The sequence below is a fragment of the Oenanthe melanoleuca genome, chromosome 17, assembly GCF_029582105.1.
Source record: "Oenanthe melanoleuca isolate GR-GAL-2019-014 chromosome 17, OMel1.0, whole genome shotgun sequence".
NCBI lineage: Eukaryota > Metazoa > Chordata > Aves > Passeriformes > Muscicapidae > Oenanthe > Oenanthe melanoleuca.
Genome location: NC_079350.1, coordinates 6,675,507 through 6,690,762, shown reverse-complemented (window position 1 = coordinate 6,690,762; position 15,256 = coordinate 6,675,507). Strand labels below are relative to the sequence as shown.

General features: G+C 50.0%; 2 protein-coding genes across 7 annotated transcripts in view; both read right to left on the bottom strand.

Annotated features, from left to right (window-relative positions):
* The window catches only part of CDK5RAP2 (CDK5 regulatory subunit associated protein 2), a 67,971-nt gene extending 67,445 nt beyond the window's left edge, over positions 1–526 (bottom strand). For 3 of the 6 annotated variants that reach the window (XM_056505228.1, XM_056505227.1, XM_056505226.1), the window contains exons 1-2: positions 382–439; positions 192–259 (exon numbers count right to left, since the gene is read on the bottom strand). In XM_056505228.1, coding sequence (XP_056361203.1) covers positions 192–259; positions 382–434 — 121 coding nt within the window. In that variant the 5' untranslated portion in view covers positions 435–439. Of the gene's footprint in view, positions 1–191; positions 260–381 lie in introns of all 6 variants that reach the window. The other 3 variants (XM_056505224.1, XM_056505225.1, XM_056505229.1) reach the window with 3 other exon arrangements.
* A 3,510-nt stretch (positions 527–4,036) lies between these two features.
* The window catches only part of MEGF9 (multiple EGF like domains 9), a 47,446-nt gene continuing 36,226 nt past the window's right edge, over positions 4,037–15,256 (bottom strand). Inside the window, exons 4-6 of the mRNA XM_056505143.1 lie at positions 13,509–13,643; positions 12,321–12,593; positions 4,037–8,868 (exon numbers count right to left, since the gene is read on the bottom strand). Coding sequence (XP_056361118.1) covers positions 8,414–8,868; positions 12,321–12,593; positions 13,509–13,643 — 863 coding nt within the window. The 3' untranslated portion in view covers positions 4,037–8,413. The remainder of the gene's footprint in view (positions 8,869–12,320; positions 12,594–13,508; positions 13,644–15,256) is intronic.

Sequence of the window (15,256 nt, the reverse complement as noted above, 5' to 3'; positions counted from 1 at the left end):
AGCCCTAATGACCACGGGCACTCTGCACTCACGGCAGCAGCAGCTGGCTCTCCGCGGTCTTAAACACTCCTAAATCATCTTAAAAAGCGCATCACTTGAAAGCCTTTATTTTTGCCTTTTTGTCGCAAGTTTGAGGTTTACTCCGCGAAGCACCGGGCCGGGGCAGGGACGTGCGGGCGCTCCAGCCTTACCTTGTCCGGCGGGCGGGCCGGGCCGGGGGTCCCCGCGGGAGGTGTCCGGCAGCTGGAGCCCGCTGGCGCTGGGGAAGGAGGAGGAGGAGAGCGCTGAGGGCACAGCGCCCGGGGCTCGTCCCCCCGGGCCCGGCCCCGCACACGCACCCGCGCCGCCTGAGCGCATCCCCGGCCCGCAGCTACCCCGTACCTGCCCTCCAACGCCAGCGGCAGCGTCGGGTCCTCCCCCGGCAGCGAATCCATGGATCGGCCGCTCCCGCCGCCTTTGTGCGCGGATTTGGCGGCTTCCCTGGAATTCAAACGCTCGCAACCGCTTCCGCCATCTTTGCGTGGGGCGGGCTGAAGCCGCTGAAGCCGCCGCGAAGCGCGCAGGGGGCGGGCACAGTGGAAAGTGAATGGGTGCCGCCCTGTTTGATGAGGGCAGCGGGCCGGGATGGCCGGGCAGCGCCATGTTGGCTGAGGGCAGAGCGGGGCGGGGGCCGGCCGGGCAGCGCCATGTTGGCTGAGGGCAGAGCGGGGCGGGGGCCGGCCGGGCGCCATCTCGAGTGAGGGAAGGAGCCCGGGGCTGAGCGCCTGAGGGGACACGGTGATCCCCGCCGCTCCCCAGGCCTGCTCCAAAACTATGCCCGTTTGGAAGAGGCTTTTGAAGGCCGCCGGCTCCTGCCGAGCCTGGCAGAGCCGCTGGAGCTGAAGTTCCCCGTGTGCCCCGCCGAGCAGAGCCGTCATTGGGCTCGGCTGAAGAAATAAACGCGTTAGTTTCACATTCTGGTCACTGCTCTGGTCACTGGGCAGGGCTGAGGGCAGCTGCTGCCATCATCCGCGCAGGCGGGTTTTCAATGAATCCGGGAGTTTTTTGGAAAGTTGTAAGCGTGTCGGCTCTCCCACTTTTTGTGGGAGAAAATGCAACAGCATTGGACATTTCAAATCGTCCACAGCGGGAAAAGCTGAACTGATAAAACGCTGCTGTTGTGGCCCCTCCTACACGGTGCCGGTCACAGGTGGAGCTGCACTCCTTGCTGTGCGTCCTTGCCTTCCTTTAGTTCATTTAGAGCCCGAGTGCAGGACTGAAATACCTCCTTGCAATACTGACATCATCACAGAGTCACTGAATTATTTAGGCTGGAAAAGACCTCTGAGATACAGAATCCAACCTTTGACCCATGTCCAGTCGTTCCTTGGACACCTCAAAGGACAGTGACTCTGTCACCTCCCCGGGCAGCCCCTTCCTAATGTCTAATCACCCATTTTGTGAAGAAATTTCTCCTGATGTCCAACCTGAGCCTCCCTGGTGCAGCTTGAGGCTGTTCCCTGTTCTTTTCCTTGTTCCTGGGAGCAGAGCCCAGCACCCCCAGCTGTCCCTGCTGTCAGGGAGCTGTGCAGAGCTGTAACACAAGGAAACTCCATCCCAGCAGGACACTCACCTGGGAGTGACCCTGGGCATCAGGTTTGGTTTCCTCTTTGGTACCATCTCAGGTCAGGTTTCACTCACTTTCCTCTAGGCTGTCTCAAGGCAACTCTTACCCAGCCAGGAATTAGGCCATGGATAAGGGCTGACCACAGGCCATGAATTCTGTGAGTTTATTATTCCCAGTTCTGTGAGTTTATTATTCCCAGTTGGCCTGGTGGCCTGTGAAGTCCATTTCCTCCATGTACCTGCACCAGCTCACTGTTTAGATTGACACCCACCTGTCAAACACCCCAGATGGTTGGAGCAGCTCAGGATGTGCATGGTTGTGGTGGGTTCCCATCCCTGTTTAATTCTTTCAGCTTTATGGGTACAAGTGCATGATGGAGCTGCAGCAGTCCCAAATTGCCAGGAAGTGGCAGGCACTACTTAGCACAACTAAGCCCTTAAGCCCATCTCCTGTCCAACTGGACATGTCTCATGCTTTGCATTTGGGGTCTGATGACCCCAAGGGATGTTCAGCTCCTGCAACTCCCCCATGAGAGACCTCAAGAGACACTGGTCACCTTATGTGACTGAAATCCTTTTGCCAAGCTGAAATTAAGTTCAGAAAATCAGGTCTGCCATATGGCACCAGGATCTGATCAGCCAGGCTGAAATGTGAGTTTGCCTCATTTACAGAGCAGATCTTCATAAAATGAATAAGTCCACTCACTTGAAAGGATATTACCAATTTGCTCTTGTTTAAGGTCTCAGCGAGGTGTTACATATTTGATGTAGGTCTTTAAATCAGCATCCATCAGCCACAAGTGCAGAGTAAATCACCCTGCACACACAGAACATGGATCTGCAGAGTCACAGCCTGTGTCCAACAGTTTCCTTTTGAAAGGAAATCAGCAGGGCCCTCCTTGTGGAGTTTATTACTTCCTGAAGTGGCTGTCTGATGGACAAAGGGATCTAGAGAGATCCATCCCTGCATGTCTGCCCTGGGAGTGTTCAGGGCCACGCTGGCTTGGAGCAGCCTGGTCTAGTGGAAAATCCCTGCCCATGGTAGGATGTGAAACAAGATGGTCTTTTAGGTGCTTTCCAACCCAAACCATTCTGTATCCTATGTATACACACAGCCAGGGTGGAAAATTTCCCTGGGAAATTTTACTGCACTGCCCCATGTTTTACAACCTGCAGTAGCACCAGGAAGCTTCAAGGGGCAGAAAGGACTGGGAAATGTGTTGTTTAGAAGCAGTTAACAACCTGCCATTGGATAATCTGCTTAATGTTGTTTAACCTTAAGTGTATTAGGAGCACATTTGGGGAGATTACACTAAACCCTCAGGCCAGGAAGCCGTGTTGGAACTTTTCCTTCTTCTCCAGGCAGCCTGAGATCCTTCCCACCTGAGGCAAAGAGTCCTAAAGGGAGTCTGGGAAAGGACTTGTGGTGAGTGCAGTGGTAGGGCTGAGCTGAGCAGGATGGGGCCAGCTGGGCATCTGCTGGGGGCAGATGTCACCATCAGCTGAACACGGGTCCCCCTCACCCTCCTGTTCTCACTCCCTGCTCTGGGGACCTGGTTCAGACTCAGCTCTGCCTCCTCCTCACACAGTTCACAGCAAGATTCTTCATCAGTTAAGTCATGCACAATCCAACTGCTCTGCTAATGCAAATCAGGTCTCAATAAACTGCTTGAATTTCACCAGTGTGGCCGTGATACAGCTCTGGCTCAGCCAAACATCTGAATGAACACTTAAAACCACGTGCTCACTCAGTGTATGAAGCCTTACCTCTCCAAGTTCTTTGCTTAATTAGGGCTGAAAAGTCAGACACAGCTTTCACCAAAAAACAGCCTTTAGCAGTTGTGTTTGCAAAACAAAAATCAATTTCCTAACTCTGCCAAGTGAGAAGGAAATGCAAGTTTTCCACAGGCCTCTCTGCAATCACTCCCAGAACTGATGCTACAGATGTGAATTTCAGAATATCTGTTACAAAAATGGCCTTTGAAAGACATCTGTGGTCATGAAGAAAAATCTGATACAATATCCTCATCCCATTTCCAGCTTTGCTCTGAGGGTTCCATTGTTAGTGATTCACATCTCTGACAAAATGTGTCCATGTGAATGATACAGAAAACAGTGGGAAAACAGCCAGTGCCTGTGGAGCTCCCAAACATAGCTGAGGGCTGGGATGGTTCAGAGCACACACAAGAGATCAGAGGGCTCATTTTTCAGCTGGATTTTCCGACACAGAATGTCAACTGTGCTTATGAATATCTATGATAGAAAACATTTTTGTGCCTTGGTTCTCATCTCACATACAGGGGCATAATGAAGGAATAATTCTCTTGGAACAAATGTTATTACTGGAATGAGATTGGATTCAAACCTTTCTGTCACTGGGAAGACTCTTGCTAAAATTCAATGAACAGAAACACAAATGCAAATATCCAAGTGGCATAGATACAAACTATATACATTTATTTTTATTCATTTTAAATAACATTCTTCTGTATAAATTCTGACATATATTCAAATCATACACTTTTTTTTTTCTTTTTAGAAATGCATTTGTAAGCATGGCATATGCTTGGGAGACACCGTATTTGGATGCAGAGTGAGACTGATGGGTTTCAGATGGGAGCAAGAACAACTTCAACTTTTAAGGCCCACATTTTTCTTATTTTAATCCATTCCTCTGACACATAAAGAGCAGAGTCCTGTGGGAGCTCACTCTAAAATTTCACTTAAAAGAGAAAACTATTTTTATATCCTTTACTTAAAGGAGACTGTGCAAACTTTCTGCCACATTTGCATTGTCTGTGACATTGCAGAGAATGATGCTGTGCAGCAGTGGTTAACTGGCCCAGGATACCTGGAGGATGCTGGATATGTCCCCTCCTCTTTCCAAAATGCTTGCTAAGTTTGCTCAGCCTGGTCCAAGGGAATTATCACTCCAGTGGCTGACATCTCCTGACAGCTCCCCAGGGCTAGTGCTCCTCGTAGCTATTTCCAGCTACAGTGGTCCACAAGATTTGAGATCATCTCTCCTCATTAGCCCAACCACGTTTCTGCATGTCTGTGGCATTCTGCTCACCAAGTGCTCCCCTGAGCTGAGCCCTGCAGGCTGCCCCAGCCCTGCCCCAGCCCAGCCCTGTGCTTTACCTGCTCATTCTGTCCCACTGCCTTCACTGCCCTGCTGCACTCGCCCCAGCCAGAGCAGCTGTGCCCTCACACTGCCCAGGATGGTGCCTGCAGCTGCTTTCCCACATCCCCAGCCCTGTGACACCTCCCCTCTGCTCTGCAGTGCTGTCCCATGCCAGCAGTGTCCTGGCTGGGCAGCATTCCCAGGCACCAGTGCTGCAGGTGCCCATCAGGAGCACATGTACCTTGTACCTGGATTGCCACCTCAGCCCCACAGGTCACCCAGATGCCCTGCCCTGGCCTCGCTGGCCTCAAAACAGCCCTGAGAGTCCAATTCTGGTTTAGCTGCCCTTGCCCCAACCTCAGGACAAACCTCAGCACCTGGGAAGCCTCTGACAAGCGATGGCACACACCATGGTGCTGGTGGCCCCAGCACCCTGGCACAAGTGCTTGAGCTCTGCTACCCCTCCACATACAACCCAACCCAAGGGAACTGGAGACAGAACCAGCTCAGCTTCTTCCTCCCCTCCTGTGGTGCCAGGGAACTGATAAGAGCACAGACAAGCTGATCTCACAGCACCAAAGTCAAACATCAAGCTGTTTATCCTTTCCCTGCTGAGGCATCGATCTCCTTTATTGCTGTTGCTCCTGTGTGCCCAGGCCTGGGTGGCAGGAGGTGTCCTGTGTCCCTGCTGAGTCATTCTGCCACTTGACAGGTGCCAGTGCCACATCCTCACTGTGCTCCCAGTTCAGAAACATCCTGTGCCATCCAAATCTGGGCAGCCAGGTCCCCCTGCCCAACCAAGCTTCCCATCACGTGTTCCAGGCTGTCTCCATCCCTTCTTCCAGCTGTGCAATCCAGACAGCAGCTGTCCCACCTGCAGGGCATCCTCACTCCTCCTCTTCCCAAACACAGCCTCTGGATTACTCTGGAGGTCAGAAGCAGCCCAGGTGCCAACACCTCCTGTGCTGTGGCAGGCAGGGACGAGGAGGGCTCAGCACCTGCGCCCACGCTCTGCTTGAGCAGATGGTCCCTATTCCTACAGTGAATTTTCTACAAAATCCAAGCCTGTTACTGTTACAAAGCAGCCCACAGTCACAGCAAAATTTAAGGAAGAGGTGTTTTGTGGCAGAGAGGAAAAAATCTGCTAAAGCATTTCAGAAACATTAAAGTGAACAACAGTCCTTCGATTTGCTGGCTAGCATCAGTCCCAGAAGCCAACACTTCCTAAATTACCTTCCCCCTACCCCATGAAGTGACCAAGTGCAAGTGTATCCCTAGATTAGCACCTCTACCTAATTACAACTTCTAGGAAATTTTCTGTTTTGTCACCACCCTGCTCTGATGAGTAACTTAAGGATTAGCAATATCCAGATTTTCTCCTCCAGTCCTCCCCCGTTTTATAACTAAAAGTAACATTGCTCTGAATGACAGGAGCCAGTTTTATCACCTGGGACTTCACCCAGGCCCACTGCAGGCAATGGGAGCTTTTCCATCTGCTTTTTTCCATCAGCTTGGGTCTATATGCAATTCCACATTCTGCCCTCACCATTTCCCTTGGTCATCCTCAATGATTTTCATTCTCACTTGCCATGCCTCATCTTTAAATCAGACAGCAAGTTTTTGAGGCAGAAATGGCATCTTTGAGCATTTGTTTGAATCACCTACTTCCCCCCTCTTCCAAGTTTCCAAAGAAAAGCCTCCTCACAGCACCAAAAAACAAATAAATAGCTGATCTGTTCTCTCTACCATTTCTCATCTGGAGAAATATTCACTTTTTCCTGGCTCAGAGGATGCATCCACCAGCTCCTGTATCACCATTGCCCCACCACACAGAGCAACACATCTGCAGCTCTGAGGCTGGGCAAGAGTGAGGGGAAATATTTGTTTCTTGCCCTGTTTCCTGCAGTAGTTTGATTTCCAGAGGTGTGACAGGTGGCACAGGGAGCACAGCCCCTGCCCTGGGGCACTCACACTGCAGGTACCAACCCAGGAGCTCCCAGTGTGACCCCTGTGCAGTGCTGCCTGTTAGATGTTCTCTGTGCTAACAGCCCACCAGCCTCCCATCAAAACCAGGGATCTGTAAAACCTGCTCCCTGTGGGGTTTTCTGAACAGCTGATTCCCCACCACCACCTTGTGCCACTTTAAATTCTGCAAGCATCTGTGTCCTTTTACCTTCTGAGCCTCCAAGCGCAGATCAGGTCCTGCAAGCTCTTCATCCCAAAGCTGTTCCCACCCAAACCCAGCAAACCTTTGCTTCTGGCCCTCAGGAGGCCAGGGGGCTGAGCTCAGCCCTCCAGCACGTGTCAGCTCAGCAGGCATGGCAGTGGGATCCCTCCACACCATGGAAGAACCTCAGCCATTGAGCCCAGGCTCTCAGTGTGTTTGTGACAGTGTATCTGCATTTTGTATAGACACTTAAAAGCAAGGAATACATTGGTGCATCCAATTTTTGGACACCTACTCAGCCCTAGTCATGGCAACACTGGTATTCACTCTGTATTTGAAGGAATGGCAAAATTTGACAGACACAAGTAGGGAACACTCACACTTTCTCTAAAAAAGAAGTTATTCAATGACAGTGGAAGAAAAGCTTTAAGCAGTTGGTGTTTGCCAGAGTCCCAGCTCCAACAATATTGCCATCTCATTTACAGTATTTTAAACAATCCTCATGTTTTTTGTTTTTTAAACAACACCACTAACCGCTGTACAATTAAAACCTAGAGGATAAAACATGACCTGGGGAGTGGGGGAGGTTGGGAAGGGGCTCATGGTTCTGTTGTTGGGGATTTTTTGGTTGGTCAGTTGGTTGCTTGTCTTTTTTACAAATAATTACAAATACAATTCCAAGAAGTTATATTACATTTTATATACAGAACACACCATTTCTATCAGGGTAGGGTATTAAGCCTGGCTTTTATTTTTACATGGCAACCCTGAGATGTCTTGTCGTCTTCCCTTGCACAGAAACTATACAAGTTCATTAACTCCTTCTAGAAAAAAATGGATTGCTATGTCTTAATAGCATCATCACCCTGTATAAATACTCAGAAAGGGAAAAGCTTAGTCTCTTCCCTAACTCAAATGTTCTTTAGATTTTTTTCCCATTTCCCTGCTTAGTGGGAACAGATAATGGTAACTTTTTTAAGTGTGCAACTCACTCCTCCTACTTGCCTTTTGGTAGTAACAGTGAACAATTACTTCCCTTTTTTTTTGTTCTCCTTTTCAAATAAGTTCCTGTCAGGAACAAAGATGATGCCTTTCCAAAGATCTGTTTCCTGAAATTCCACTGTTAATTCATGAGCTACTTCTCAAACTAAAGGATGAAGACACAAGTGTTGGGTTGGCTGGAAACCAAGTAGCTTCTGACTCCTCGTGGGGTTCTGCTCTCTCCACCCCACCACCTCTTCATAAAAACATGTTTCAATTCAGCAAAATCCAGTTTAAAACAACAGTGAATTCTATGGATCTTTATGGAGAACAGGACACTGAATGCATTTCACCACACTACCTGGAATTCAGTTGTACTGCACTGTCTTCTGTTCCCCTGCAAGCTACAGCAGGCCTGGCACCAGAGTACCTGAAGAGCAAATTCCTCTGTGTGGAGCCTTGGCACGGATCCTGACACCCCTTCCACCAGCCCTGTAACTTTTTGAGAAGCAAACTTTGGAGCAGCTGGATGACTTCTAAGCTTTATAATTATGCATGGGAGTCGTCAGCGTGAGCTGTCCATTGGGAGCCACCTCATTGCCATCATCCTCCAGCAGCCCCGACACGTCAGCGTTGGGAATGCTGTCGTGGTAGCTGCTGAAACTGATGTTGTCCTCCTTCAGCTCAATGGTCCAAAAGGGAGCATTCAGTTTTCTGTTCTGATACTCACGGTACATGTAGACAGCACCCACAAAGCCCATTAGCAGGACCACAACAATGATGATCACTGTCAAAATAATGATGTTAAACTGAGTCCACGAAACGTCTGCGAAAGCAGAGGTGCTGTTGTCAGAGGAGCTTATAGGAAATACTGTCTGCAGAGTTGTGGGTGACAAAGTACTGTTCAGCACTGCAGTGGAAAAGGATGTGGCCTTGGTGGTATTTGGAGCAGAAGTTGTAAACTCCGTTGGTTCTGGGCCAAGAGTGGTTTCTACAAAACAGAAAAAGATCAATAAAAAAATCTGCTGAGCTGAAAATCAAACACAAACATAAGAGATTTGACATTTTTATCACAGTTATTATGGCAATTAAGGATAAACAGGTATTTTCTCTAAGCAGTTTAGAAAATGTCTGTCCAGGGTTGTGTTTGAGGTTTTTAATACAATTCTGTGTGCAAAGTGCCCATGGACTACAGGACTCCTCTGAAGAGTCTGGTGCTGAGGGACAGGTGCAGCAGTCAGGATTCAGGGTTCAATACAGCAGCTCATGATGACAGCAAGTCCCAGTCCAGCTCTGTTCAGACCAGGAAAATACCAAGCTCAGCAAGTTCAGACTCTGAACCGTGTCCCTTGGTGTCTGTGTGGGCTGCACACTCTGACACAGCAACTCCAGGAGCTTAAATCCTGCACAGCCAGTGCACCAGATGTAGGACTTTGTTCACAGTATTATTATTTCTGCCCTACTTGTACAAACAAGAAGATCAAAACTGAAAAAATGAACCATAAGAACTCAGCCATCCCAGCATTTTGCAGTGGTTTCAGTGTTTGCACCACTTTAGGTGAAAGGCCAAAATAACCTAAGTTCTGCTTTTGAATGAAGTCATACACAAGCCACACAGAAACCCCCAGTCTACACAGCCAGAAGCAGAAGGTCACCAAATCACAACATAAAAATATTGTGGATGTTCTTCAGAAGCTTTTGAACACAGCAGAGGCCAGTTGGAATCCTGGTTTGGTTTCAGCTGCTGGCATAGGTGCACTCAGGAAGGATCAGAACATGGGAACTACCAGACTGTCCTCTGTCTTTTCCTTGGCACTAAATAATCAGGAACCTGCCTTGCTTCAGCAGCCATGGGATAACTCCCATCTCAGTTCAGGAGTCATGTTAACCTTGAGATCTCAGAAGTGGGATGGAATTCATTATACCTGCATCAAACCTGTTGAGCTACAGGCCTCAGTCAGCACCATAAATCTGTAGTATTAAGCTCACAAATGTAGCTAATAAAGCATTTCCTCACATGAATAACCTGATCTATTTTAGATTCTCAAGTCCAGGCAACAGGAACACTCCACAAGCTGAAGCCTCAATCAGCAGAATGTTCTCTGCACCTATTGCTCCACAGGACTCTCTGCATCCTCTTTTCCACTCTCTTCCTGCCAACAGAAAAGCAACTTCATTTTAAATCCACATACAGCTGCAGCAATTACAGCTGATGGTGCCATGCTGTATGGATCCAGCTTCCAGCTCTCCTGAACATCCACTAATTATGATTGAGGAGGAGAGTCACTTCCGAAGGACTAATTTTGCACTAAGTTGCATCTCCAATGGCAACAGGAGCTGGAAATATTCAGCACATGCCCTGCCACGGGCCCTCAGGGGAACTCCCACAAGTTAACTTTGGGCTGTCACATTCCCAGTTCAGTCAGCTGAGAAAGAAATTCCTCTGCAAGGGGCATCACACACCTAAACTGAGGTTCCTGCCCAGAGTCCCCTCCCTGCAGCAGCTTGTTCTCTACAGCTCCTGCCTTAGCTTGATAAGGACACTCAGGATGCTGAGTGCCAAAAGCCATTTCTCTATGGCATGACAGACAAAATTTTGCAATAGGAAGCAACATGACAGGAGCAAAAGATTCCTGGAAAACTTTTGGCTTTGGGAAAAGGGCATGAGGAATTCAGTCATCTTTTCCAAATTCCTTCTCCAACACCCAATCCCTGGCAAACCCCATCAGTAGCTATGAGTAGGGAAAAAACAGAACCGAGACAATGGCTGATTCACCAGCAAGGAAGCAGCACTTTTCTGGGCTTTATTTGTGAGTCAGCATCAGCTGAGGGCTGGCAGGGAGGCCTGGGTGAAGCATTTCCTGGCAGGTCCCGGAGCAGCGCGGGGCTCCGGCCGTGACACGGCGCTGCTGCTCCCTCCCGCCCGTGCCAGCCCTCCAGGTGTCCCAGGGAGCTCCTGCAGAGCAGCAGCTGCTCACCCCACGGGCTGCTCTGGCAGCTTTGCAGCAGCCTCAGATCCAGCTGCTCTGCAGAGCTGCTCTGCCTCCTGCACGGGAGGAGCTCTGGCACCAGGCCGTGCCCGGTCCCGGCACAGAGCCACACTGCACCAGCACCGAGTCCTGCTGTGCCTCCCCAGGCAGCAGGAGCACCACCTGCTCAGGGGCTGGAAACACTCCTTTTGGTCCTCTGAATATCCTATCTGCCCTGAAAGCACCAGAATCCTGGTCAGGCTTAAGACTCGTGGATACACGAGCTTTGCCCAGGCTGTACAGAACCCGCAGTCTCATTTCACCTGCAGCCACTGAAACAGAGCCTGGGAGATGATTCACTCCAGAAGCCACTCAAATGCACTGGTGATTCATGAAAATCTTGAACTAAAACAAGTTAATGCTCAGTAACCTCAGCATGTCAGTTTTTAGGCAATTTTCGTTTAAGGAACTGGAAAGAAGCTGGACATCTTTTTAATTGCTTAATAAAGAAGGGAAAACATAAGTGTCAGAGAGAGAGGAAAGCTGAAGGAGCATGTCCCAGCCCCCTTGACAGGAACTGGCTATAACAATGCCATTAAAACAAAACTGAATGGTAAAACTGCAAGTACCCAAGCAAAGCCATTCATAAGGGTTTTAATGGAGCAAGGTCATGTGGACCCTTGCACAAAGCCAGAGCTGTGCAGGGGTGGGTAATGGATTAGCTGATGTAAAAGTGCCATTTCCAGCCCTGTTACAGCTAATGAGCATCCAGCTTTGTTGTCCTGATCATCTCCCTGAGCAGGGAAGGACTCTGTGATTACACACCCAGAGAGCAGCACAGGGGTGAAAACAACATTAGCTCTTCATGGGAGATCTGAATTGAATCTCTGTCCAGGACAAGGACAAGTTTGTGCCCAAATACTTCCATGAACTCTGGTTCTTTCATCTAATACATCACACTGGTAACGTTTCCATGAATGGTGTGGGACATCCACCATGAAAATCAACCTCCAGATAACCACTGAAGGAGCAACCAGAACCCTTTTCTCTCACTCTGCATTAAATACACTACAAATAGATTGGGTTTTTTCCAGCTTGCTCACTAGCAGTGCATGGCATCAGGTGTTACAGAGCTAACTCTAAAGCACCTTCAAGGCCAGTAGGCACCGAGTGCATGCTGGAATCTCTGCCCAGGGAGAGGTGGAGTCACCATCCCTGGATGTGTTTAAAACAACACTGGATGTGGCACCCAGAGCCATGGTTTAGTTGATGAGGAGGTGTTAAGGCCAGAGGTGATCTCAAAGGTCTTTTCCAACCTAGTTCATTCTGTGATTCTGTTACAAAGATCAGGTTTTCTTCTCTGCACCAGAGCCCAGATGAATCTAACACCATGTGAACAATTAACAGCATTCCCTCTCCACCCTTTGGGCAGCTCACAGCGAGCCTTGACAGTGACTCAAGCAGCATTTTTTACCTTTCCTGGTGCAGTTGGTGCCCTGGGAGTCCCTGCTGTAGCCCTGCTGGCAGAGCTCACAGTGGAAGCCCGTGGTGTGGTACAGACAGCCGATGCACTCCCCGCTGTCGGGCCGGCACACGCTGGGGGACAGCGCCGGGTCCACGTTCCCGTTGCACTCACACCTCACACAGATGCTGTCTGAGTTGTAGTAGCCCTTGTCACACTGGTTGCAGTTGAGGCCAGTGTACCCTGGTTTGCACTTGTCACACCTTGGGATGCTCTCGCCGGGCTCTGGAGAACACAGAAAGCAAAGCAGGGATGTGCCACAGCCCTTGCAGAGACACTGCTGGGGGGTTTGATCTGGGGGCTTGGTCTGGGGGGGGGTTTGATCTGGGGGGTTTGATCTGTGGGACCTCACCAAAAAGCACCCTGACAAAAATCAGCAGACAGCAAATATTGAGCAGTCTCACATTTTGAGCTGAAAACACAACTTTTGAACTGCAGCACTTTCTCTGTCAGTGGGGGAAAAACAGCTTTGGGGAGTTCTGATGCCTTGTACCAACCTCACAGAGCAAACTCAGCACGTTGCTAAGGAAATAGATAATTATTCCTGAACATTTCCATCTCAAACAGGCAATTTCAGAGAACAGCTGGAACTGTATCAGGGATGCTTGCAATCCAAAAGAACTTTTAGGCCTACAGAAAGCCAGAAGCAGCTTGCTTGCAAAACTGATTAGGGAAATATCAAAAGCAGTCTTACATATGACTATTCCAGCTCTGACTGCTCTCAGTTCCACTGGGGAATCTCTGCATGGAGTCCCATGGAGATGTTCAGAGGCAGACTCTGAAGTATGGAGGGCTACATGGCACTGCTGAGCACCTCCTGCCCCCCTCCTGGCTGCCACTACCTCAGCAGCTCCTCTGCAAAACTATGCAGGTTCTTCAGAGCAGACTGCAGCAACATACTGGGAGCAGGAGCTAGACATTAAGATCCCTTCCAAGCCAAACCATTTTGTGATTCTGATCCCTCCCCTGCACAGCTGCTCTCACAAGAGGCAACACAAGCACCAGGGACCCATCACAGCAGGTGCCCACAAACAGGAGCTCCACAGGCTGTAAAACACCTTGCTGGGCTGGCACTCTGAGGGCTGATTTAACTGAGGAGAGCAACCTTCATGGTGAGGAGTTAGACCAAAAGAGCCTCACGTATGTGGCAGGTGCCGGTGGATGCCACAGTGGAGCAGGGGCAGTGCTGGCAGCCCAGGGTGCTCTGGTAGAACCCCTCCTTGCAGAGCTCACAGTGCTCCCCCTCAGTGTTCTCCTGGCAGTCCAGGCAGGTGCCTGCAGAACAGAGAGGAGAACAAGCAAACATTCAGCAGCAGGAACTGGAGCAGAACATTTGGAGCAAGAATCCACGTGGAACACACTCAATTATCAGAGCTCACAGGTGGTTTTGGATGCCCTCTGGCCAAAACATAATCCTGGCCTCTTATGACCTTCTGATGCTCATCCCCTCGCTCTACATGTACACAGATAATGTGAAAAAGCAGGTGGCCCCAGCAGAGAGGCCCCACAGCTCACCACTGAAAGGTCACTGCAGGTAAGCATGAGTTATCAGCGTGAAAATGCTCCTCAAGGAAAGCAGTTTCAGTTTGCATTTGTACTAGTGAGATAGAACACTGATGCTTCACTTCCCCCACTCTCATGAGGGCTCCCTCAAGTTTATACCTTTGTTGTTTTGTGTGCAGCCTCTTCCTGTACACCAGAGCTAGTGGTCAGGGGTGAGGACATGCCACTGTCCTGCTTTGGGGGCAGGCAGCTCCATCCCAGTGTGGCTCCAGCTCCTCCACCCCAGGACAAGGCAGCAGCAGCCACTGACCTTCCCAGAGAACCAGAGGAGAAGTGGGGCTCACATGAGCCACCTGCCCTTCCTGGGGAAGCCCCTGAATCAGAAACTCGACGTGCCGTGTCCTCACCGTGTCCTAATGGCCTCCAAATTGCATTCTGACACTGCTCTGACCAAGAAGAAAAATCTCCTTAGTTACAAAAGCACAGCCTCTACAAAAAGCCCATCCATCACCAGGAGCATGCTGTAATTCAGCTGGCTCCTTGGTGAGGTGGCAGGGAGCTGAGGGAAGATTTGATTAAATCCCAGGTAGCAGACTCTGCAAAGGCAACAACCCCTTCTGTAAACTGGGGTGGCCCAGAGCAGTGAGAGCACAGACAGATCCTCTGAGCTGATCCAGCAGAGCTGCTGGGGATGGGAAAGTCTCATATCAACATCAACCACAAGAAAAAATCCTGACTGAGGTTTATGCTGACTGTTATAAAGACCACAGCAGATTTTCTTATTAATATCAGAACAGTTTGGCTCCCTCAAGCCCGACACAGCTGCTGCTCCTCCATTCCCACAGTGATGACTCCCCAGCCAAGCATCCCCAGGCAGCCTGGCGTGTCCTGGCAGCCAAGCCTGCTGCCAAGGGCAGGAACAAACCCAGGAAGTGGCTGATTCACCCACCCAGCAGGGCCCTGCCAGCCCTCCTTGCTCAGCATCACCTCCCACACACTGTTTGCCATTCCCTCAGCAGCCTGTCAGGCACGAGCCAGTGGTTTTTGTGGGAGAGATGTCAGGTTTAGAGGGAGAAATTATCTGCTGTGCTTGGTTTCTCCAGCTGCAAACCTGGATCAACTGTTCAGTGGTCTTGGGTGGGGAAGTTCATCTGCCTGCTCACAGCAAGGCTGCCTGGACCCTGCTCCCCAGGCACTAACAGGGCCATCAATCTGGAATCACACCTGGGTTGCCTTGGTCATTGCAGGCCAATGTTCTTCCCATCAGCAGGAATCACCCACATCCACCTGCAGCAGTTTCCCTGAGCCAGCAGCTGCTCAGCCAGGCAGAGCACGCACAGGCATGCAATCAGGTATTGCTGTGGAGAGCCTGAATAATTAACAGC